The sequence below is a fragment of the Phoenix dactylifera genome, chromosome 15 (assembly GCF_051530095.1).
Source record: "Phoenix dactylifera cultivar Ajwa chromosome 15, Ajwa_hap1_PhDact_Kaust_v1.1, whole genome shotgun sequence".
NCBI lineage: Eukaryota > Viridiplantae > Streptophyta > Magnoliopsida > Arecales > Arecaceae > Phoenix > Phoenix dactylifera.
The window spans coordinates 13,295,278-13,318,119 of NC_143204.1; the positions used below are offsets into that span (position 1 = coordinate 13,295,278).

Consider the following 22,842-nt stretch of genomic DNA (forward strand, 5'->3'; position numbering starts at 1 on the left):
AACAAGTTCTAGCTAGGGGTGCAAATGGGTTAGGTCAAGTTGGGTCATGAGTGTCCCCGATCCAATCTGATTTCTTGTTTGGATCCTAATTTTGCACCCGTACCCAACTCAATAAAATATTAGGTCGGGTCGGATAGGGTCCACCGCTATAGTTTTCGACTCAATAGGTCATTCGGATTAGGTCGGTTCCATGTATAATCCGGACCCAACCCAAAAAATTTGGATCCGATTCGGATCTGGGTCGGGTCCGGTTCGAGCCAACCAATTCATAGCTTCAGAACTTGTTTGCACCCCCACGGGCTCAAATAATTTTATAGATTCGGGTCGGGTTGGGTTGGGTTGAAACGTAGAATTGAAAATCCCAAATTATCCAAATTTCAAATGGGTTGGGTTGGGTCGGGTCGGGTCGGGTCTAAATTTAGTAAACTCAGACCCGACCCAAAAAATGGAATGGGTCTAATTTTAGGACCTGAACCGGCCTTACAGGTCCTCCAATACGAGTCGGGTCGGGTCGATCATGGGGCAACTCGACCCATTTGCAGCTTTAGTTCTAACCGAGTTTCGACCTTTTTTTTCTAATGAATTTTTGAATATATATAATTCTAAATATGAGAAATTGCATGAATACCTTCGTAAAGTTGATATTTGCATGTATACCCTTATAACTTTTTTTTTGCATATCTACCTATAAGGATATTTCAATCATTTTAGTTTTAAGCTATTTATTTTTTAACGACGTTAGATAATATGAGTACATAAGTAAAAGATAAAAAACAAAAATATATATGTAAATAGTAATTATACGAAGATATCCATGTCATTTTATATATTTAGAAAAATATACATACAAAAAATTCTAAAAAAATATAGATCACATGCCCCCTCACGAGAGCATCACGTGACAAGAACAAGTTTTATAGAAGCAGCCGACCTACGCTACCGCCTCGTCGTATAGAAGCAGCCAAGCAGGCTCCTTGCATCTCCTCTCGCCTACCAAATCAACGCGTTTTGAAGCAACGTTCGTTCCCTTTCCCTCCATTTCCTTCCCCAAGGGTTAAACCCCGCCCAGCCAATCTCCGATGCCGATCACCCGCCGCCTCCGCTTCGCGATCCCCCTTCTTGCCTTCTTCTTCATTTCGACCTCCGCCGACGAGCTCTCTGGTAAAAAAGGTTCTCCCTTCTCTCTCTCTCTAATATTCTCGCTGCTCCCAATTCATCTGTGTTCTTTGGATGCAGTCGTTTCCCATCCTGGCAAGCTTAAACTCCCCCCCGGCCGGCCGGTGGAGGGCTCCCCCGGCTCCCGTCTCGGCTCCGTCATGACCTGCAACCGGGTCCACATCCACGGCGTCTCGAGGCTCCGCCATCCAACCAAGTTCGCCCATTCGCTCAAGGTCCGGCTCTCCGTCACCCAGCGCGACGCCCTCTTCCGAATCCAGACCATCGAGCTCTGCTTCCATCAGTAATCGAGCAAACCCTAGCCCTTTTCTTCTTGTTTTGATTCGTTCTTGTCTTAAATTTCTTCTCTTGGTTCTTTGAATTTTCCTAGGAATGCGTCAATTGGGTTAGGGATGTGCCCTCCTGGTGAGTGGCAGAAGCTTTCCAAGAATTTATGGGTTCAATCCATGTCGCCGTACGGATACAAGATTTTGGACATACGGATGCTGCCGGATCCATCAAGGACAATCGAGATATCCACTGAAGAAGGTATTCTCTTACCATTCTAGGATGGAATACTACTGCGAGTTTCATATTTGGTGTGTGCCAGATTTTTTAGGTCATGGTTTGCGTCTCTGCAGAGTTCTTGTTTCATCGACTAGTGTTTTTGGTCCTGGGGATGATTATGATGATGATGGCCCGTTTTCTTAGCGAGTCAGTGGTTTTCTATTACGGTGGGGCGATGACATTGGGTATCATCGTGGTGATATTGATGCTCCTTTTCCAGGTAATATATCACCCAATATTTTGTTATTCAGCTCATGATGAAGCTTGCAGGTTTTAATTCCGCTGGCTTGTCATTTCTTAGGAGTAAATTTTTCATATTTCCTCGAATGTTTTAAGCTTTACATGCACTTGCTGCCTGGATGCATTTTGTTTTTATTTATTTTATTATTATTATTTTTTTAAAAAAAACGGCCTAGATGCTTTTTTTCTCTCTGAAGGAAAAATCTTTTACTGTATTTATAGATCCTTAAAATAGTTATGGATAGAAAGGACCTAAAAACATGAAATTAATTTCATATTAATGGCTTGGTACAATGTTACTATTTCTGATACATATCCTACAAATTTCTTGAAGAAATTAAGGAGGGTAAAAAACAAGAGTTGGTTGGCAGTCATGGGTTGTTGGAAGCTTTGCTGGGAGCAAGGAAAGGATGAGTGAAAGCTGCTAGATGATCAAATAACAAAAAAGAGTGGACCAATGAATGCCTTTCCTGCAGACTGGCACTAAACCGTATCATTGGATAAGTATTATAATAATTGTGAAAGTTGAATGAATGGGCTACATGTAGAGCTGTAATTGAGCTCAGCTTGATTACGCCCTAATTTGATCAAGCTTAGTATGAAAAAAGTTTTGAGGTTAAGTTGAGATTAAACTTGATTGATTTTTTTTAAAAATTGAGCCTAATTTGAAACCAAGCTGGATGTCATCTCATTTCAGTCATCTTGATAATCTCAAATTGAGTCAACATCAACTGAGCTTCCATTGAGCATGATCCCTTAATAGAATCTACATTCAAGCTCAATTCAATCTTGAATAAAAGTTAACCTGATACCAACAATTCAAATGATCCACCGTTCAAAGCCTTAACTTCACTTTAAGCATCCAAACATCAGCTGTGGGAGTTATTCCAACAACACATACTTTATAATTATACACCCAATTTTGAAACTTACTGAGTGGTACTTGATTGAGCATGGTTTCTCTCCAGCTTAGCTTAAAATTAGCTTTGAACCTTAGATTTGAACTTTGCTAAAATATTTCCAAGCCAAGCATGATAAAGGACGGTGCAATGCAACAGGCTTCTGCTATTGCAGAGTCTGGAGAGGGTCACATGTATGCAACCTTACTCTCGCATGTAAAGAGGCTAATTCTGTGTTGCGACAGGATCACAGTTACTGTTGCGCCAAGTCTCACCCTCCACGCCAATTCTGATCAAGTTTTATTGATTTGACCTTGAGCAGAACTCAAGTTGCTTGGATCAATTGACAACCATAGGTTTATTCAGTATGTCAAGATAATTGTTCTTATATTGGTCCTCTCTCTTGACCATTTACATTGCTATTTCATCACCATTTCTTTACAAGTATGTTGTTTGCTTATATAGTCTCTTTAAAAATTCACTGTTAAATTTCTTAATACATAATATGATCCCACATGCTAATAGTTTATATTTTTTGTATTATTTATTTAGCCAAATATGGTGGGTTATTAGATTTATTCCTGAAGTCTTGATTTTGTTCCTCCAATATATTTTTTCTAAAATGTGCTCAAATTGTTTTTCATTTAAATTTGGTCATCTTATCCTTGGACTCCTAATACTTCATTTATTTTTTTCTTGCTCCTTGTCTATATTTCTATAGTTACCTAATGTTGTGTGCTCGAGGTTTCTTGAGTATCACCTAACAATCTTTTCAATGTTTTCTGGGAGTAGTTTTAATCTATTTGTTGATACATGTGATCTACTCTTGGTTCATCTTTTTTCTAGGAAAAGTCTCTGACATTCGTAGGTTTGGCATTCGTTGGTGCATAAGTAGTACGGACATCAATGGTCACCTAATAGCAATTATTCAAATAGCTAGTTTAACTTATCCTTTCTATGTTTTTGATTTTAATATTAACTTTTTTTGGTTTACCAACTATCCATCCTCATATGGAATATTATTTACCACTGGATATCTACCATTGTTTCCAAGAATTACACAAAGACCCAGTCTGAAATCTCTCTGTATCAATCTGCAACCTTCTTATCATGGCCTCTTCTGATTTTTGTTGAATGTGATCCAGTGCTATAAAAGACAAATTGCTATAGGTTGCATGAAAACATATCTGTGGAATTGATTAGCTTTTAAGCAAAATGAAAATGATTATTCTGTATTCTCAAAAGAAGTTAACATGTGCATGTTATCTAGTTATCAACAAAACAAACATGATAAATTATTGTGCTTTTATAAGTGAAAATTATCATTTGAAATGGCCAATGATTCTAGGTGGCGACAACTCTGATTGTCATCTGCCTTATTTTTCTAATATTTTTAATTGAAAATATGATTTCTGTCTGTCCCTGATTATTCCATTCTGTTCCTATTAAATAAAAAGCTGCATATGCTAAACAAATATCAAGCATTAGATGGTCACTGATATGTTATACCTACTTAAATTGTTGAATTGTAATTCTTTTTGATTTTACATCATGTGTCAATTAGCAGCAGTATGCTTGATTACATCTAGGCTTCTCTATTTTCATCAGCCATCATTTCAAACTTCTCATTAGATTTTCTTCTATACTGGCCTAGTAGATTACATGTCTATCAATTCAACTATCGAGTTATGATATTGTATGGTGGTGCATTTGCAGGGCATGAGGCTATTACCGACGGGTCGAAAGAGTTCACTTGCAATATTTATGTACTCGTCAGTTGTAAGTGCTGGCTTTAAAATGTATTAAAGCTATACACATCCTATCATCCCCCATCACATAATAACATAGTATTTCTTTTCTAATGACAGGTGGGCCTTGGGGCCTTTCTTCTACGATATCTATCTGGGTTATTGCGTACGATACTTGTGGAGATAGGAATCAGTGAAGACATGCACAATCCTGTATGTAAGTTTCTTTATGCTTTATTGTGTTATAACTTTTGTCATGGAGCTATGATTTTACCTGCGCATCTCACGTATGCTGATTAGGATTGCTTATGCAACCAGTGCTATTGGATTACTGATTGGGTTCATTTATGTGTCATTTTGGTACCCTTAATTAATCTACACCCATAAAATTATGTATTGGCTCTTTGTTATCTTATAATCAGGCTAGATTATGGAGAGAACTTTAGGGGTGCATTTGGTTGGGCAACAAGAAAAATCAAAAATAACAAAAGTTATGCCTACAGGAATAGTTACACTTACACCATTAGTTATTCTAAGTTTTCTTTGGCTAAACTTTTTGGAATAACTTATGAGGACTTTTTTGTTCATAAAAAAAGTAAAAGATAGGCTTACAAGATGCCTTTATGCCAATGAATAGCTTATGACAGCTTCCTCTTGAAATAGTTATGCCTGTCATGAGCTAATTCGATTGGCATAACTATTCCTTGGTTATGCTAGTTTCTTGTAGGCTGTTTGGCAAGCATTAGGCTTATTCCAAGCCTTATGCATGCTTTATGCCAAATCAAATGCAGCCTAGGAGCAAAAGAAATTATGAGATATCTTAATCAACGAAGCTATCAGAAGAAAACTGTGCACCATATGAAAAAGGCAAAAATTAGTTAATTATTCAATGATTAGCTTATTTGTGTGGCAAAATAAATTGAGTTCTTCATAGATATTTTTCAACGAGGATTGTTCAAATTGTAAATATGTTCCTAGGTGAGTTGTCACATTTCATTTTCTTAGTTGAGCTAATCAATTGGGTTTCTTCTGTGCTCGGACACACAAACATCAAAATGACGACAACAACAATAACATTGTCAATTATCAACAACAAGACTTTAAACTTAGAAGGTCACACAAAAGGAATCTAATGGACTATTAGGACCAACAGTTCTATGTGTTCTGCTTTCAGCAGCATATTATCCACCATACCCACAAATCAAGGCTGGTGAGCTGCATAGGCGTTCCTAGGCATTGACCCCTATAAAGGCCTAGGCTGCCAAGCAGGTGTCTAAGTAAAAAAAAGAAAAAACCCCAAATCCAGCACAATTGTACATTCTCATATATAAAGTCATGTATAGTTCATATAAAGCAAATTAAAGAACATCTTATTGATAAACAATAAGGTTATCAATTAAAGTATGCAACAACGAAATCTTAGAAATAACTATATTAGTCAATATTTTTTCAATTAAAGTGATTTAAAGCTTCTTAGAAACATGACATGTTTAAGCATCAATTGGTATCTAAATGGAATAAACTTCTCGTAAAGTTAATACTTTTTTGTTTAAAGAAAAAAATTAGTTAAAAATCTTAATAACTTTTGATAAATCAACAAACAAGGTGCTTGCTTGAGTCAAAGATGGCTCCTAGGTAGTTGGGCATCTGCTTAGGCATCGACTTGTGATACAAGTGATGAACCCCTTCCATTAAAGCCTATACCCAAGAAGGCTCGGAAGTCCAATAAAAGGCCTAAATAATGGACTTTAGGTGCTTATGAGGGCCCTAATATAGGGTCCAAACCACATCAGATCCATTTGGTGCTGAGCCAGGAGGCATCACACGCTAGCCCTTAATCAATTGGTGTCTGTGAACTCAAAATCTGTAGAATCGGCATAGTAATGTGGTTTTCCCAAACAATCTACTTTTAGCACATCAGTGCTAATGATGGATTTACCAGATTAGGATAGAGATGAAACCACTTCCATTGTGTCAGGCATCAAGATAGTTTTTTGACACAAGTTAAAATGCCTAAATCAAACTCCGGATGAGGGAGATATTGTCATTTTAGTGAAAAATTGGCATATTGAAAGTTGTTTTAAAGGTGCAGCAAATTATGATTTTTCCATTCTGCAGCCAGCTTGACATAGACAAATTTGATTAATTTTTATTTTATTATTCATATCAGTCTCTATTAAAAAAGGTTTTTAGTCAAGTTAGGAGTTCTACGAGAATTATGAGTCAGTCCTAAGGGCTTTACAATCCCTGCGAGTATAAATACCCATGTACTCATCTATGTTGCATATAGAAACTTGATTAATAAAGTTGTGATGTTCTCTTCAAGATTCTTGTTGTGGTGTTGACTCCAAATGTGTCGGTGTTGACTTAGTAGCCATGAGAGAGAAACCTGGTTCTAACCCCACGCCACAATTGAGCAGCTCTTGGGATTCAATGGTGTTGACTCTGATCAAAGAATTTGGATAGATAACCTTGGGGTGCCGACTTTCCTGATGATACTTCAGCTATTCATTTTTCCTTTTATCTTATTGTTTTGCTTCCACAAATCCCCCTTTTTTAATCTTCCGTACTTTCTTTCATTTTCTGCCATCTATATTATATTTTTGCTACGTGCTTTAAGATTCCCACAAGAGAAGGCTGTCCTTAACCCTACTTTCATCAACCTAGGTGCTTGGTTGGCTACATCACTTGAGGGACTGGAAAGTGACCTCCATGGTTAGGTTCTGCCTAGGTGCCTAGGTGGCTGCCTGTGAACAACCTTGCCACAAAGTATGGCTATATAAGATCGTGCGGCATATCCTTATCTACCACTCATTTATCGAAGTGTAGTGCCATTGTCAAATCGAGCCTCTTTATATTTGTGAACACCACTACAATCTTAGTAATTTCGGCGCTGCTACCAGTATCTACATCCCCTTTGTAAGGGCTCGTTCTAATCTGTGTCAAACCGCCAACTATCTCACTTTCTTCCAAATCTTTTCCTTTATTGGTTGGACAAATAGGCCTTCTTCATACCACCAAAAACAAAGAAAAAAAATGTTGGATCTACTTTAAATTCCATGTTTCTTTATTAATCCTTCTCACCACACATCCTACTTGACATACTCATCTTTTTTGTAATGCATCTGCAGGTCAAGTACCTTCTTTCTTGTGCATTAGTCCAATTCATATATAATAGTTGGCCCAATTTCTTTCTTCCAGTTGCCATTGAGTAGCCTAATTTGCATTAGAATGATGTTCCTGTAGCACTTTTTCATTTCATCCAGCTAATTCTATTCATTATAGAACTACCTTTATCTACCTCTTGTTCGTATGATTTATGGTAAATCACCGATCTAAGTCCAGTCTTAAGGCTAATTTTTAGTGTAATCCAATTGCATGTCGAAGCCCAAGGTTTATGCCATAGGTTGCTCGCACACATGTTGCTGTACGTCTCCATCTCCTTAGAAACTCCAATAAAGCAATGAGAGAAACCATGTTTTTATGGCTCACCAACTAACTTCACAAGGTACTCTGTCATATGTTTTTTCTATAGGTCAACATAAATCATATGTAGTTTCCTCTTCCCGTTAAATCTTCCCACCAGTTGCCTAAACAAGACGATTGCTTTGAAAGCAAAATCTCTAGCATAAATCCATCTTGGTTTACTAATATGCTTGTCATCTCTTAAATGTTTGCTTTGCTACTTTCTTTGTATGTTGTACAAAATCTTTGGATGTATATGTGCTTGTGTTTTTGATACATGAGTCTAACTAGTCATCTTGTCGATGTGGCTCTTTAATTCTGTTATTTGGCATTGGCATGTAGTTCTCACAAAAGAATATTAGCGTAACCATAAGGTTCATAGCCAACAAGCCTTGTTTGGAGCTGGCTTTGTGAGTCCTTATTTGTCAGTTATTTCTGTTCAGGAATACCTCTGCTGCTTATGTCTTTGCCTGCGATCTAGACTCTTATGCACAGTTTTGCTATAGGCACCTATCATTACAGTGGCATCTTCAAAGCTTTACTACACATGCCAGTACCATTTTAATAGATCCTCTATTGCTTTTCCTCGATTGTCACAACTCCTACTCTTTCCACATTCTACCCTTCCTAGTTATTCCACATTTCCATCTCAAATTTCTTATTTTTTCCTTGTTTATCTCATTTGCTTAGGCCTTCTTTACTGCCCAGCATTGTCAACCATTTAACTTTTGGGTCTTTTCCTTTAAATTCACCCAGGAATGTGCCAATCATGTGATATTTTTGGAGCACTTTTCTATTTCATCCATAAAGCACTGAATTTTGTCTTCATCCATTTCTCAGTAATTTCTTTCTTTCTTTTTTTTTTTTTGTATTGTAAATCCAGAGTAACAATAACATCACACCTTTTTTTGGGCTATCTGTTTTACTGAGGCCTCATTTTCATTTCTATTTCATTAAAAAATGCATTTTATGTTCTACTAATTCTTGTGCCATTTTGCTCCAAGGTTTTCTGTGACAATTCTTGTTTAATAGTTAACTTTCTTATTGCTCTGTCAATCAGTGCTATATCATGTAAATAGTATGCAACATGTTACTTGTAGTTTCAAATATGATTTGTAAAGATATACAAACTTAGTGTTGACCTCGACTTTAGATTAGAAATCCTCCTCTCTCCTAAACTACTTTTGATGCATTTAGTTACCCTAATATGAGCATTCTCAAGGAGTTCACAATTCAATTTTCCTTAATGCCTATAAGTACTATATGGTATTTTTTTTACTAGCCTTAAAGATATCATCGAATTGCTAAATTGGAAACATTTTTCACTTCTAACTATGTTGGCACAAATCTAAATTAACTTCTCTAAGTTTGCTGTGGTCAACTCTAATTTTTGATTTTTCACCCTTCATGAGGTGGCTCATAAGTTTAATCCTGCCATAAGTGGTGCAATTTTGTACTTCACATTTTATCGATAGTTATCAATTACTTTCTCCATTAGTCATTTTCTATCTTCCTATTTTTTCAATTTTTCACCGAATAAGCTAGTGAATCAAATTTAATGTCTCCCATTTTTTTCAAGTCCTAGATGAGTATTTCATATGTCCTAATTCTTTCCCCTTTACCCACCTTTCAAAGCTTTCTCTACTTCAAAATTTTGGATTGAAGGAGGCAACACTTGTTTGCTTTGACTATATTTCTTATGTTCAATTTTTTCTTCTATATAAATTTCTTCTATGGAGTCCTCATTAGTTTGATCAGAGAGAGTATAATTTTTTCAACTTGCTCAACTCAAATCTCTCAAAAAAACTTAGAAAAAAGTAAAAAAAAAGTGGCAAAAGTAAGGTCTAAGCCTCTTTTTTCTTTCATTGATCCTAAATTGAGATACATAGGCTTTATTATGCGAGTGAGGTCTACCCTTGCATGATTCGGATCGGATTCCTCGTCTAGTTCAAATAAGACTCAGCTATCCCAAAATAGATATGACTAGCAGAAATAAACACGAAATAACTAAAATTCTATAGAAGGTAGATCTCAATTTCTACATTGATTTTTCCTTCAGTCACTTTACCTATGCCTTTCTAGATTGGATGATATGTCCGGTCAAAAATTTTTTCCAAAAAGAAAATTTTGAATTTGATCGCCCTATTTTAAGGTTCAAACAATGGAACAAGGTTTGTCGTACCGTAACGAACCAGACGATACAGAATGTACCGTACTATATCGATTCGGTACTGGTAGACGGTATGAGGGGCGTACTGACATTCGATACGCCAGACTGGCCTTGTACCGTATCGATACAGTGATAGTGTGGTACTTTTATGGGGCCCGGTACTGAGACGACATACTTTGTAATGAAATTTGGCCTTGATCGCTGGCACCTTGCACTCTTTGAGAGAGGGGTGTTAGAGTTCAACAAGTTATCCGTTTTTTTTTTTAAAGATCATATCAATTGGACGTCGTACAACCAAGTTATGGCTTTTGAAAGTTTGACATGTGATTCATCTTTTTGATGTTGTAGATCTAGCTCCTATGCTTTATCTAGCCTCTCATAGTGACTAAAGTGGTCTACATCGGATCTGGTGATCCTTTTGAATCACTTATTGAACTACTTCTGGAAAATCTTTTCATATATATTTGATCGTCACATTAGGATTAAGGACTTGGTCCCAGTAACCGGCTCGTTCGGATTGGACCGGTAATTGACCAAGTCCTAGGATGTACCTAGGATAGGTGCCAACTTCGTTGGTGCTTGGTACCAACTGAGATCATGCGGAGCATAACGGACACTAATTGTTCCCACTTGATATAGGATGTGGTCAACAAGGTGTCAGTTCCCCTTTTTTTATTGTTGGCATTTGAATAGGGAGAGGAATAAGGGAAAAAAAGGGGGAGAGTGGGACCTAACATAAACTTCTAAAATAATAAAACAAACTAACAAGACTGATGCTCATGTCGATACTTGCATCATAATCCAATCATGGACCCTAAAATCTCTTAAATATAGAACCTAAACAAATCATAAACAAGTCTTAACAACCCTAAACAACTCGAAAACAAATGAAATAAAAAAGAAAAGGGAAAAAATTATGGTCAAGAATGGTATTAGGGTGCCACAATGTATTGGCTTTTTGGTACCATATCGACCGGTCCTAAGTCAACACCGGCATCGAGATCGGGTCTTGGAACCTTGCCTCTCATCATATATGAAAATCTTATATTCTTTGCTACTTCACTTCTTCACTTAGTGTGTATCAGGATCTGCTGTGCCGGTATCGGGCATTGTACCGGTTGTCCGGCGGCACGAGTCGGTACGTGTCTGTGCCGTGCTGGACTTGTACTGACACAGGAGACTGTGGGAGAGAGAAAAAGAGAGCGAGCGGGGGAGGGAGGGAGGCCGACAGAGGGCTGACGGAGACCGGCGTTGGTGCAGGCGGCATTGGCCATGACCGGACCCTTGTTTTGAACGCGGAGGCCACGACTGGACCTCTGTTTCGTTCGAAACAGGAGTTTGGCCTTGGCCTCTGCCGCCTGCACTAGCGCCAGCCTCCCTCCCTCTCCCTCTCCCTCCCTTTTCCGCTTGCTCTCTTTTCTTCTCTTTCCTTCTCCTTCGGCGACGGCGTCTCGGTTTCTTTGCTGAAGCCGTCGCGGTCTGCCACCGGTATGGCTCGGGACGCCTCGAACCGGGCGGTTCGGGACGGTTCCGCCGATCTTGGTATGTATAATGTAATCTATAGTTCTAGTTTATCACCAAAAAAAGGTTATGTATTTGGCAGCTAGTGCTGCAAGCTGTATGATTTATTGTCAGCAATATTTTACTTATTGTCGTGCAACAGCCATGCTGATGCTCCTTATTTTGAATATGCTACAAGTCATTAATAAATTTTTCCCCTTTATAAATTTTGTCACCTGCAGCTGGGTATACTACTTTTTGTATGCCTCGTACTAGCTGGAGCTTGGTTTGGTTATTGGGGTGTCCGCAAACTTGTACTGACAGAAGATGGATTGGTTGATTCTGGTGTGGCTTATTTTGTTGAATGGGCAATCTATATATTATCAGCTGTGATGATTCTTCAGGTACTCCTTTAATTTTCTACTTTTTTGTTTTTCAGTTCGTCGTTCCAACCCATCATTCACTATTTTGAAGTATCTTTTAGCTTCTTTTCCCTTTCAATGTTGTTATTACGCCATTTCCGAGTTTATGATCCTGATCTTGGAAAATTTTCTCTTTTTTGGTCAGAGCTCTCTGGACATCCTTTTCGCTGCTGAGGTGCTTGGATTTGCTATTATAGTTTCAGCAATAACGAGGACACATGGGAAGGCAAGATTTCTACGTCGATTGTTCAGGTGACCATGCTGTATATTTTTCAAGCCTCAGTACTTAAAGAATATTATATGGCATTTTTGCTGGACAATTATGGATTAGGTCTCCAGTTGATCAAGGAAAATAATGATGTTGTGCTTGTAAGATGTCACGACACGTCACTTTTAGCCTTAGAGCTAGCATTTTGTTTTTTCATTCTATTTCCTCTATGATCTAGCATCACACTCAAGAATTGTCTACCTTTTTGGTGTTGTAGTTTTATTATTTCTACATTTCTCTTTTTTTTTGACAGTTATTATGGCTACATATCTGTCTTACAGATTTTGCAGGACATCTTGTTATGGTTCACCATGCAAGGTCTCTATGCTCGAGCAGATATCTTTTGCTAATTATCTTTTTGTATTGTGGTTGTGTGTACTGCATAATTCTTCCCTCAATAATCATTAACAAAGGACTATTGACACGGGCCCAGTTGGTGCAAAAATCACTGAATGAGACATTATTAATAGCAACTTCTGTTGTATTGGTAGTAAGATAAGCTCAAGTGACCTGTAAGATATCTGTAAACTTGAGCAATGAATGCCTTGTGCTCATCTCACAAGCATGTAGAAATAAACACAGTTACGATACATTTCTTGTGAGGAATCATGATTTAGCAAGAAAACAATAGTCAGTATGGTCTGGGTCCAAGTTTGGAATCAAATGGGTACATAGTTTAGGGTTTGTTGAGTTAATGTCAATATACTAGTTGTGTGGATTGTGGTCCAATGTGTTTTCAAACACCGAAACTAAGAAACTACTGTTGTTCGGCACATGCAGTGTGAGAGAACTTGAATGGCTTTGATTCAAAGATTTTAGCCTCATTTAGGGGAGCTTTTGGAGGGCCAAAAAGTACTTTCTGGCCTCTAAAAGCACTTTTAGATAAAATAAGAGTGTTTGATAAAATTTTTGGAAAGGTATTTTAGCTTTTTCAGAAAGATAAAACAGCTTGGGTTGGAGCTTCTCCGAAAAAGTACTTTTAGGAATTGTCGGAAAGCTGTTTGAGTTATAATATTTTTTTCTTTTTGAACTAAAATATCCATAGTAAAATATAATAATTACACAAAGAGATAACTGGTCATCGGGAGGGTGAAAAATTAATTTACGCTAATAATTATAATATTTTATACTTTTATTATTGTATTATACTATAAATATAATATAATATTATATTATATCATAATACATTAATATGTTATGTTAAATAATTTAATATTATGTTATATTATACCATAGTCATTGAGAGGATGGAAAATTAATTTATGCTAATAATTATAATATTTTATATCTTTATTATTGTATTATACTATAAATATAATATTATATTATATTACATTAATATTATACTATATCATATATTTATGTATTAATATATTTTATATTTTATTATGCTCTATTGTATAATACTATGTAATATTCTTTATGTTATTTTGTCATATCAAAAGTAGTTTCTCAGTTTGTTTACCAAACACATGTTAAAGTTCCACATCACTTTAGAAATATAGTTACCAAACAGCAAATAGTTTTTTATAAAAGCTCTACTTCCTAAATCTCTACTTCTAAAAGCTCTACTATTAACAGCTTCCTCCAAACGGGGCCTTCTACTACTTTACATAACTTTGGAAATATTCTCCCACTTTGGCTGTCAAACTTTTCTGTTCTTAAGAGTATGCAAGAACTGAACCAAGACAGTTGTTTTTATTAAAGATAGAGGTTATCTATAGGCATCTTGTTGGTGGAGACTGGTGGAATGGATTTTCCCCCTTCAATATACCAGTGTTGGGCACGTGTAATTGCACGTTCTTAGAATAAATGCTGTTGTTTGTTGATGTCACCTTTCTTAGAATGAATGTGATTTTTGGACTAACATGGAATGATTATTAGATGACTGTTATTATAATTGAATGGAGCGGTATGGTCAACATTTATTATTATCCTTGTGATATAACAGTAATTGGAATGGGATTCCATCGAAATAGTGATTATTATGTGCATGTACCATTCAACAACGGGACTCTAGAACATAATACATACATCAATACATACATTCACATGCATCCATACATCCATCCATACATACATGCATACACATGTACATAGATACGTACATATGGATAGGCACATGTGTGTATGTATGTACATTCGTATATTTATTTATTTTAGATATTGTTGAGATATTGTCTCTCTATAGTTAAACATATGCAGGTGAGGCAATGGAGTCATTCTTGAGGGTAGAGATGCATCTGAGGGTTGAAATTACATGGCTAGAGATTCCTGCCCTCCTCTCATAGCCAGGGTTACTAACCCACATCATGTTATGGACTGTTAGATGTAAATATAACCATTTATAATGTATTAATTGTACACTATGGTGGGTTCTCCAATAAAAGATTGCATCTATAAGATGTTTTTGCATGGAAAAAAATCGATTTGGAGACTATTTTAAATAAAGAGTAAGAGCCTTGATACAACAGTAAGGTTGCTCCATTATGATCAGAAAGTCATGGGTTCGAAACATGGAAACAACCTTTCTGCATGCAGAGACAAGGATACATATATTTGACCCTCTTCAGATCCTGCAATGCGAGGAGCCCTCGTGCATTGGATCGTCTTTTTTTTTTTTTATCAATTCCCAAAACTAGATAAGATATCCTTTAATTTATTATAGTTGCATAAATTAAACAAAAAATCACTATAGTATTTTTGTACTCTTTGACAGCTTGTGCTGCCTTTTTTTATGATTTTAGATTCTCATGGAATCAACCTTCAGTTAATGTGAGAAATTGACACCTAATGATTTTGCAGGCGGATGATCAAGAGCATTAACAGAACTCGAGCTCGAACTTCACCCTCCAAAAGTTCTCATGCTGAATACTCACAGTTTCAGGGTTCAGGTTCTGGTTCAGCCAGGCCTCGAGCCAGAAATTTGAACCAGGCTTCTTGCAATTCCCCAGTCTTTGGTTTGTCACTATGCTTTCATCCCAGTTAATTACCAGAATGCCCTGTTCATTTATCAAGCATATCCTGATTTTTGTTCCCTGTTCATTTATTAAGCATATCCTGATTTTTGTTGCTTCTTCACAGGCTTAACAAATAGACAGCCGCGGTTGCTATTTGAGGAGAGTTATTATTCGACCTTTCACAACACCCCTGAGAGGAAGAAATTCTCAGAGGAAGAATGGGATATGATTACTAAAGAACACACAAACAAAGCTTTGAAAGAGTTAATCTCTTCTCCTGATTTCAATCAGTGGGCATTAGCCAATGCTGAAAGAATTGTTGTGACACCACCACAAGATCGCAAACATGAAAAAAGGCGGCGCATTTTTGGATGGTTGTAATTTTTCTCGCTTTTTTTTTTCTCAGACCATAAATCTCAAGACAGATTTACACCAAATCATATGCTAGGACATTGTCAGGCATGTTGCACGATGTATTAGTCCTTGACTAGTGACAAATCATTCTTGTTGTAACCTTGTTAAGTTGTTAGATGGCACACACTCAAAACTTTGGTAAACTCGTTGTATGATAATTATTCGTTAACATTCATTTGCTAATGTTATCAGATGTTAGAAAAAAAAAGAAAGAATCCTGTCGACTTTTTGGGCTGTTGCTAATATATGTTTCTGCAGCGCGGAATGCCTGCATCACCATGAATAGTGATCTTTTTTTAACTTTTTGATGAGAAAGGAGGATGGAACCACACATTTACTTATACGATAAGGTATTTACAGAATAGAAGAGAGAAAAGAAGGATAACTAATGGCTTCAGCAGTAGCGAGGGGAAGTTGGCCGTTGGCCAGTGGCTTCAAATTAGAGCTTGGTACACAATCTGATTGGATTTTTAAAGTAGGCCAGCTTCTACCGTGCTACGAGCTTGCCATGAGCAGCTCCGGTGATGTAGCTCCGATGATGCTGGCCCTCCGCTTTTTATCCTCGCCATTTTTCAGTGGTCGAGATCTTTATCTCGATGCTCTGCCCCCTACTGCAACTCCTCTGAGTATGCGTATGGTCTCTGCAACTTTTCACCCAAGGCTCTCTTCGTTAAATCTCGTCCAACTTTCCAGCGGATGCAGTGCTTTTCCAAGAACTACTGCCGTTGAGCTTGCTTCAAGATTAAAGATCCTGCCATTCCTTTCCTTCCAAATCGACCCACACAGGTTTGGAGTAAAGATCTCCATTCTGTCTACGACCTCTGAAAGCTATGCAGGACTGAGGGGAGAGAGAATCTACTTGTGATCTCTTGCCTCAGCGCAACATGGCGGGCAAGAAGATGGTGCCGGAAAATTTCTGTTTTCCAGATTTTCAGCTGTGAGAACGCTGTTGTTAAACCCTAGCCAATTGAAGACCTTGATTTTTTCCCGGAAGCGGCATCTTCCAATTAAGACTTGCAAATCGAGAAGCGACTCCCCCATGGCTGAAGAAAAAGTAGCTGTCTTTTACTGTAAATTTGTTTCCACCTTTCCACTTCCATTCTATGCCATCCGGTTCTGTTGTGGTGAGACAGTCGTATTCTTCCATTCATTTGGAACTCAACGGCGTATGGAAAAGGCTTGTATGATCTTGTGTCTGAAAGAATTCTTTGACACTGATCTTGCGTCTTTCCACTCATCTTGCCAAAATGCCACTTGATTTCCATCTCCCAATTTGAAACGAATGCTTTGCATGAATAAGCCTCGCACATTCTGAACAAGCCTCGCACTTTCGGAACACTTTTCCAGGCGCTTGAGGCATGTCGAAGGCGATAAGATGACTCTTGTGATTCTGCAATATTTGAATGGTAGAGTTTGTGTATCAGGTTCCTCCACGGCTTTTGCTGTTCCTAGTAGAATCTCCACCATCTCTTCATGAGTAAACAGCGGTTGGAAAGTCTCAGATCTATCACCCCCAGTCCTCTTAATGCTTCAGGTCTGCAAACTTGTTCCCAATTGGCTAGGCAAATGACCTCTTGTACAGCTTTTACTACCTCTCCATAAAATTCTCTCCTCCGCTTCTCTATTTTATCGATCGCTGCTGCCCGCAGAAGGAAGGTTGACTTCTATTTTCCCCCCAACCGACAACAGCTTTCCTTTCCATGTTCGATGATAAAATTTCAATCCGGAGATTTGGTGGCTCCCTTGGTTAAAGGAAATCCTAGACATCTCACCAGTAAGGATGATCTTACACAACCCATCAACGTTGCAAAGTAGTTGCTGATTGTAAAAAAATATAAAATATATAAATAAATCTATCTCATCTTATAAGTTTAAGCTTTTAGAACAAATGGTGATTTTAACATGGTATCAGAGCAGAAGTCTTGAGTTCGAACCCTGACTCTGCACTCTTTAACTCCATTATTAAAAATTTCACATGTTGGGCTCACCTATTAAAAAAAAGTCCAGCACATATATGAGGGGGAGTGTAAAAGAATATAAAATATATAAATAAATCTATCAATTCTATAAGCTTAAGCTTTTGGGACAAGTGGGGATTTCAACTCTGATCATATCAAAAAGCGGTTATGAGAGAGTCCTACTGTTTGATGTAGGAGATTGTACTTCTTTTCTCCAGCTACTTGGCGCAGATATGAAAAAACTTTTATGTTTTATCTCTTAGCTTGATCCATTTTTCCCTTGCTTTGTCTCCATAAAATTTCTTCTGGCATCAGGATTGAATCCAAATGAGATTTTAAAATCTACATGCTCCTTTTGCTCTCGTGGTGACAGAGATCTGATCTCCTCTTGGGAGTCAATCTAGAGAATGCACTGCTTGATTGAAACATTTTTCTTCAGGATGTTTCCATTTGCCTCTTTGTTGCAAACCTTCAATTTCGATCTAAGTTGCCTAAATCTCAAGATCAGGTTAGCAGTCGTGATCTAGGAGGATTCTCAGATCGCTATAAACCATTTTGTCCACTATAAGTAGGGCTGGACAGAAATATATCAGAAGTAAGATCCGCCACATCGGAAAGCCAAGTCAATAGTCAAATTTTTGGAGACAATAACTTGGTCAAGCACGTCCGATTGAGATGATCTTTTTTTCTAAATCGACCAGTGTTTCGGGATCTACAACGTGACGCCACCCCTTAGAATGCAGCGCCCCCTAGCAATCAGCCTAAATTCCATCATTTTGGAGCCTGAAACGGGCCCGTCAAATCAAGAGTTTTCTTTTCATGTAAGACTTTGACCGAGCATAGCTTTCTATTCGAAAAGAATCCGATGGGGGGATAGAAGACATAGTTGATGTAAAAGTCGAGATCTACCTTCTCAAGAATTTTAGCTTTTTTGAGAAGATTTCTACTAGTGACGTCTATGTTAGAAAAGAGAGTCATACAAGGATTAAGAAGAGTAATATCCAAATTGTGTTAGAGAGAACTTGTTAGTATTATAAATAGAGGCTTTGTATCTCGATTTTTTAATCATCAATAAAATAAAAGGTTACTTAAGTCCTATTATTATAATTATTCTGTATTCTTTTAGTTATTTTTGAGAGATTCAAATTGAGCTTGTTGAAAAAAAATTTCTCCTCTTTGATCAGATCAAGCCGAGTCCCTGCAGACCACCAACCTTTTGTAAGCTCGTCAAAACCTGGAGAGGTGTACCAAAAGTCTTCAAACTGGAAAGGCTTCTTATGTGTTGAACATGAGTTGAGATCCAAAAGTAGAGGGAGATGATCCCATGTTGTCTTTGGGAGTGGGTAGAGTAAAGCTGACGGAAATAAGTCGAGCAACTCGGTGGAAACCAGACATCTGTCAAGCTTAGCAAAGGTAGGAACCTCTCTGAGGTTTGACCATGTGAATTGAACATGGTTTAGTTTAATTTCAGACAGTTGGAGCTTTTTGATGGAATCCTTGAAATCTACAGAAGTTGATGTGTTGCCACTGAAACCTCTCCTTTCGGCTGGGAAAAGAATGGAAGTAAATGACCTATTAGCAACCATGGTCCCTGCCCCCTGTCCCTGATCGAAGATAACTCCTGGACGAAGCCATTGGGTTGCTGATGAGCACCTGGGCCGTAGACATTGGTTAATTACCAGCCGTTCTTTGCTTCTAGGAGTATAAAGGAAGTGGTGAATTGTGCTCAACAGGAACTGTCCTTCTAGAAAATAATTGCCCTCGATTGTAGATGAGTCTCATCTGGTAAGGAGACCGCCCGCTGATCTTTTTGCTCCAATGAAATTTCCACACGTTGAGATTAGGTGATACTCGCCAACTTTCTTTGACTTCGTTTCTTGGAAGCCAACTAGATCGCACTGCGAGTTTAGGATTGTGTCCCACACGAAATCAACGTTTTGATGCTTTCCCCAAACCTTTTATAATCCAACAGAGAAGAATCATGTAGAGAAGAGAAACACACTTTCATTTGATTCTGAGACGCACCTTCTAAAAGGTTTTCCATTTTGACCGAGGAAACTGGGACGAGGCCACAAGGTGATACAAAACCCACGTACCAGGGGGCTGGGGACCGGGAAATCATGCGGCTGTGGGCCAAAACGCATATTTTAGTGGGATACAGCTTTGGTGTACAATGGCATTTGAGAGCTGTCCCATTTATAGATCCCAAAATGATTCCCTGGTCGCATGCTCAGATGAAATTAGTAGTGTTCGTTGCTGGGTAGAATACGAGCACTTCTATGAGACTCCAGATTCTTCAGTTTGATGATGTTTGAGACTTTGAGCCACATTTTCTGTCCAGTTCTTTAACCTCGTCCATGGTCAACGAGTTTATAAAAAAGATATTCTCTGGTCATAGGTCTGTGAGAATCCGTGCGGACGTATTTAGTCCCACATCGATTATTCGCCAAGGAGATCTTGGGTATTTCTACAAGACTAAAGAATCTAAAAAATATTTTCCGACTAGCCATTTTAGGTGAGGTCTTGGATTGTGACAAATGGTATCAAAGCAAACTCGGTTTATAGTCTATGTGGATTGGACGACACTACAACACGGGTCACTATCTGCGGGACACTAAAACGAGAGTGGCTTTGTAATAGCTCGGTTTTTTTGGGCTAGTGGGTCGTCCTGAAGAGGCCAGGCCCATTGGCACTTGAGCATGTCCGAGAGTCCTAAGGCGATCCAAACATTGGCAAATCCTAGAATTTTCTCTTTTTAAGATCCTCCTCCTCCTCTTTTGAAAGCCATCACCAATTTCTCCAAGAATCACCACCAATCTCAAATTCCTTCTTCCAAGTCCCTTCCTTGGATCTTCGCCGGAGAAGTCTTCGGACCACCTCGCCGGACCAAGGTAATTGTCCAATGCCTTGTTATCTCTCTTTTTTTGGTTTTGTAGTTGTTGCCATCTTCATTTGAGCCAGCAAATTGCTGAGTTTTCAATTTGAAACAAGGTGCTATGTTTCGATTGTTTCCTTTCCTTATTCACTGTCACAAGCCGCTGGAATAGGTCAAGCTTCACCGCGTCCCTAGACCTCTAAAATCATGTGGCTGTTGGCCAGGGAGAGAGGTCATGATCTAGGCCGAGTTATCTCATGATTCACGATCCATTTTCCTCTTCTCTTTTCTTTGTCGGCCGGCCACCGTCGCAGGTGGTGCCATGGCTGAAGGCCGGCCATCATTAATACAATTTATATTTTAATTTTTTAACATTAGTTAACTTTACTAAATATTTTTATATATTTAAAATTAAAAAAATAGAAATAGAAATTTATTTTTTTATTTTAAAATAAAAAATTTAAATAATGTTATAAGATAATTTTTTGACTTTAAAGATTATATATTGCTTTTTTTTAAAAAAAAAGAGGCACTAAACATGCCCTTAAAGAAGGCCAATCAAAATTTACGAAAAAAGGCCAATCAAAGAGCTTTTGTTGGCGAAAGTGGAACAAGAACCTCGTCCGGTGGGTGTTTGGAGAGCAGTTGGTTGAGAGGGTTTTATCATTGCTGGTTCATGTAGAGGAGGTGGTGGACAGGAGGGTCTGGAGCGAGACTAAAAGGTCAGAGGTGAGAGTCCGAGACTTATTCGAGGTGGTTAGGAGGACTTTGGCTCGGTAGATTGATAAGGGCTGGATTTGGAGGCTGCGCATCTACCCCCGAGTGGCCTTATTTGTCTGGAAGGTGGCATGGAGGTGTCTGCCTACCAAAAGCATGCTGGCTCGACGAGGGTGAAAATCCCCACAAAGTGCGTGGTCTGTCCGAAGGTGGAGTTGTCTATTTTTCATATCCTCGTCGGTTGTCCGTGGGCCGCTGAGGTCTATGGGTGTGCCTTAGGCTCCCCTAAACCTCGGCAGAGGTGGACATCGACCGAGAATTCTCTGGACTTCCTGGAGGTCTCCTCACAAAGGCCCAGCCTTGAAAAGCGGGGGATCAGGGCTGCCTATCTGACCTACCACTATTGGCTAGATAGGAATGCTTGGATCTTTGAGAATAATAGAGCGCATCCGAGGATGGTGGCAGTCTGGCAGATATAGCCCTACTTCATGTGGTGGAGATTATTGGTACTATTGTGTCGTCATCCCTCGGGACGACTGGAAAAATCTAGGGTTCCCACTATGCTCCTGTAACACCCAGGTCTATGTCTATCTCCTGGGAGTCCCTATCCCCTGACTTTCTCAAGGTGAACTTTAATGGCAGTATTGACGAGGGAGAGAGCAATGGAGGTGTGAGATTTGTTATCAGAGACCACGATGCCAGACTAGTGGCGGCCAGGGGTAGGTGGATCTTCGGCATGTTTGTCGTGAGTGTCAAACTCAGAGCTACATGAGAGGGCATCACCTATGCGAGGCATGTGTTGGGTGCGGACCGTATTATCCTCCAGGAAGACTCGACCACAGTGATCGAGTGGGTTCATGGTTGGAGTTGCACTGCAGGCGAAAGGCTGCTGCTCCACGACATTCAGAGATTCTTGGAAGAGTGCGGCTCCTATCGGGCCACAGATGTCTCCCGGAAGATGAATGGCGCTGCTGACTGGGTTGTCTCCTTCACGGCTCATCACTCTGGAGGTTTCATCTAGGAGAACCATGTGTTTGCCCCTTATCCTTTATGCTATCTCTTTTTTTCTGATTTTGTTGGGTGCACCCACATCCATCGTGTGTGAGCTGCCGTTGTACAAAAAAAAAAGCGCTTTTGTTCTCACCTCCTTGACCACTGTTAGCTTTCTCTGAATTTTGTGAATCATAAAGTCAAACAAATGGAGGACCTAATCTATCTGGTAAGATCTTCTATGAAAGCCCCTCGTTTTAAAATAATAATTGAAAGGGGTGTTTTAAAGAGATAGGGCAGCCACTGGCATTAGGGGTGCAAATGAGCCGACTAGCTCATAAGCGGCTCGAGCTCGACTCGGCTCGACTCGACTATTACCGAGCTTGAGTCAAACTCGAGTAGCAAAATCCACGGCTTGAAAACTTACGAACTCAGCAGAGTATATATATTTTAATAATATTATATTTTATTATTACATATTATTAATTTAATAT

General features: G+C 38.6%; 1 protein-coding gene across 4 annotated transcripts; it reads left to right on the forward strand.

The window, feature by feature from the left end:
• Positions 1-938: 938 nt before the first annotated feature.
• LOC103721613 (transmembrane protein (DUF2215)) lies at positions 939-16,020 on the forward strand. Of its 4 annotated transcripts, none has more exons than XM_088711404.2 (10): positions 939-1,161; positions 1,237-1,459; positions 1,547-1,704; positions 1,797-1,942; positions 4,578-4,640; positions 4,730-4,822; positions 11,987-12,148; positions 12,312-12,418; positions 15,240-15,418; positions 15,519-16,020. In XM_088711404.2, exons 1-10 carry the CDS (start codon positions 1,080-1,082, stop codon positions 15,773-15,775), a joined length of 1,470 nt encoding a protein of 489 aa, XP_088567530.1. In that variant the 5' UTR covers positions 939-1,079; the 3' UTR covers positions 15,776-16,020. The 4 variants fall into 4 exon arrangements, with proteins under 4 accessions (XP_088567530.1, XP_008810104.3, XP_088567529.1 ...); XM_008811882.6 differs by having other exon boundaries at positions 15,240-15,394; XM_088711403.2 differs by having other exon boundaries at positions 950-1,170.
• Positions 16,021-22,842: the final 6,822 nt, after the last annotated feature.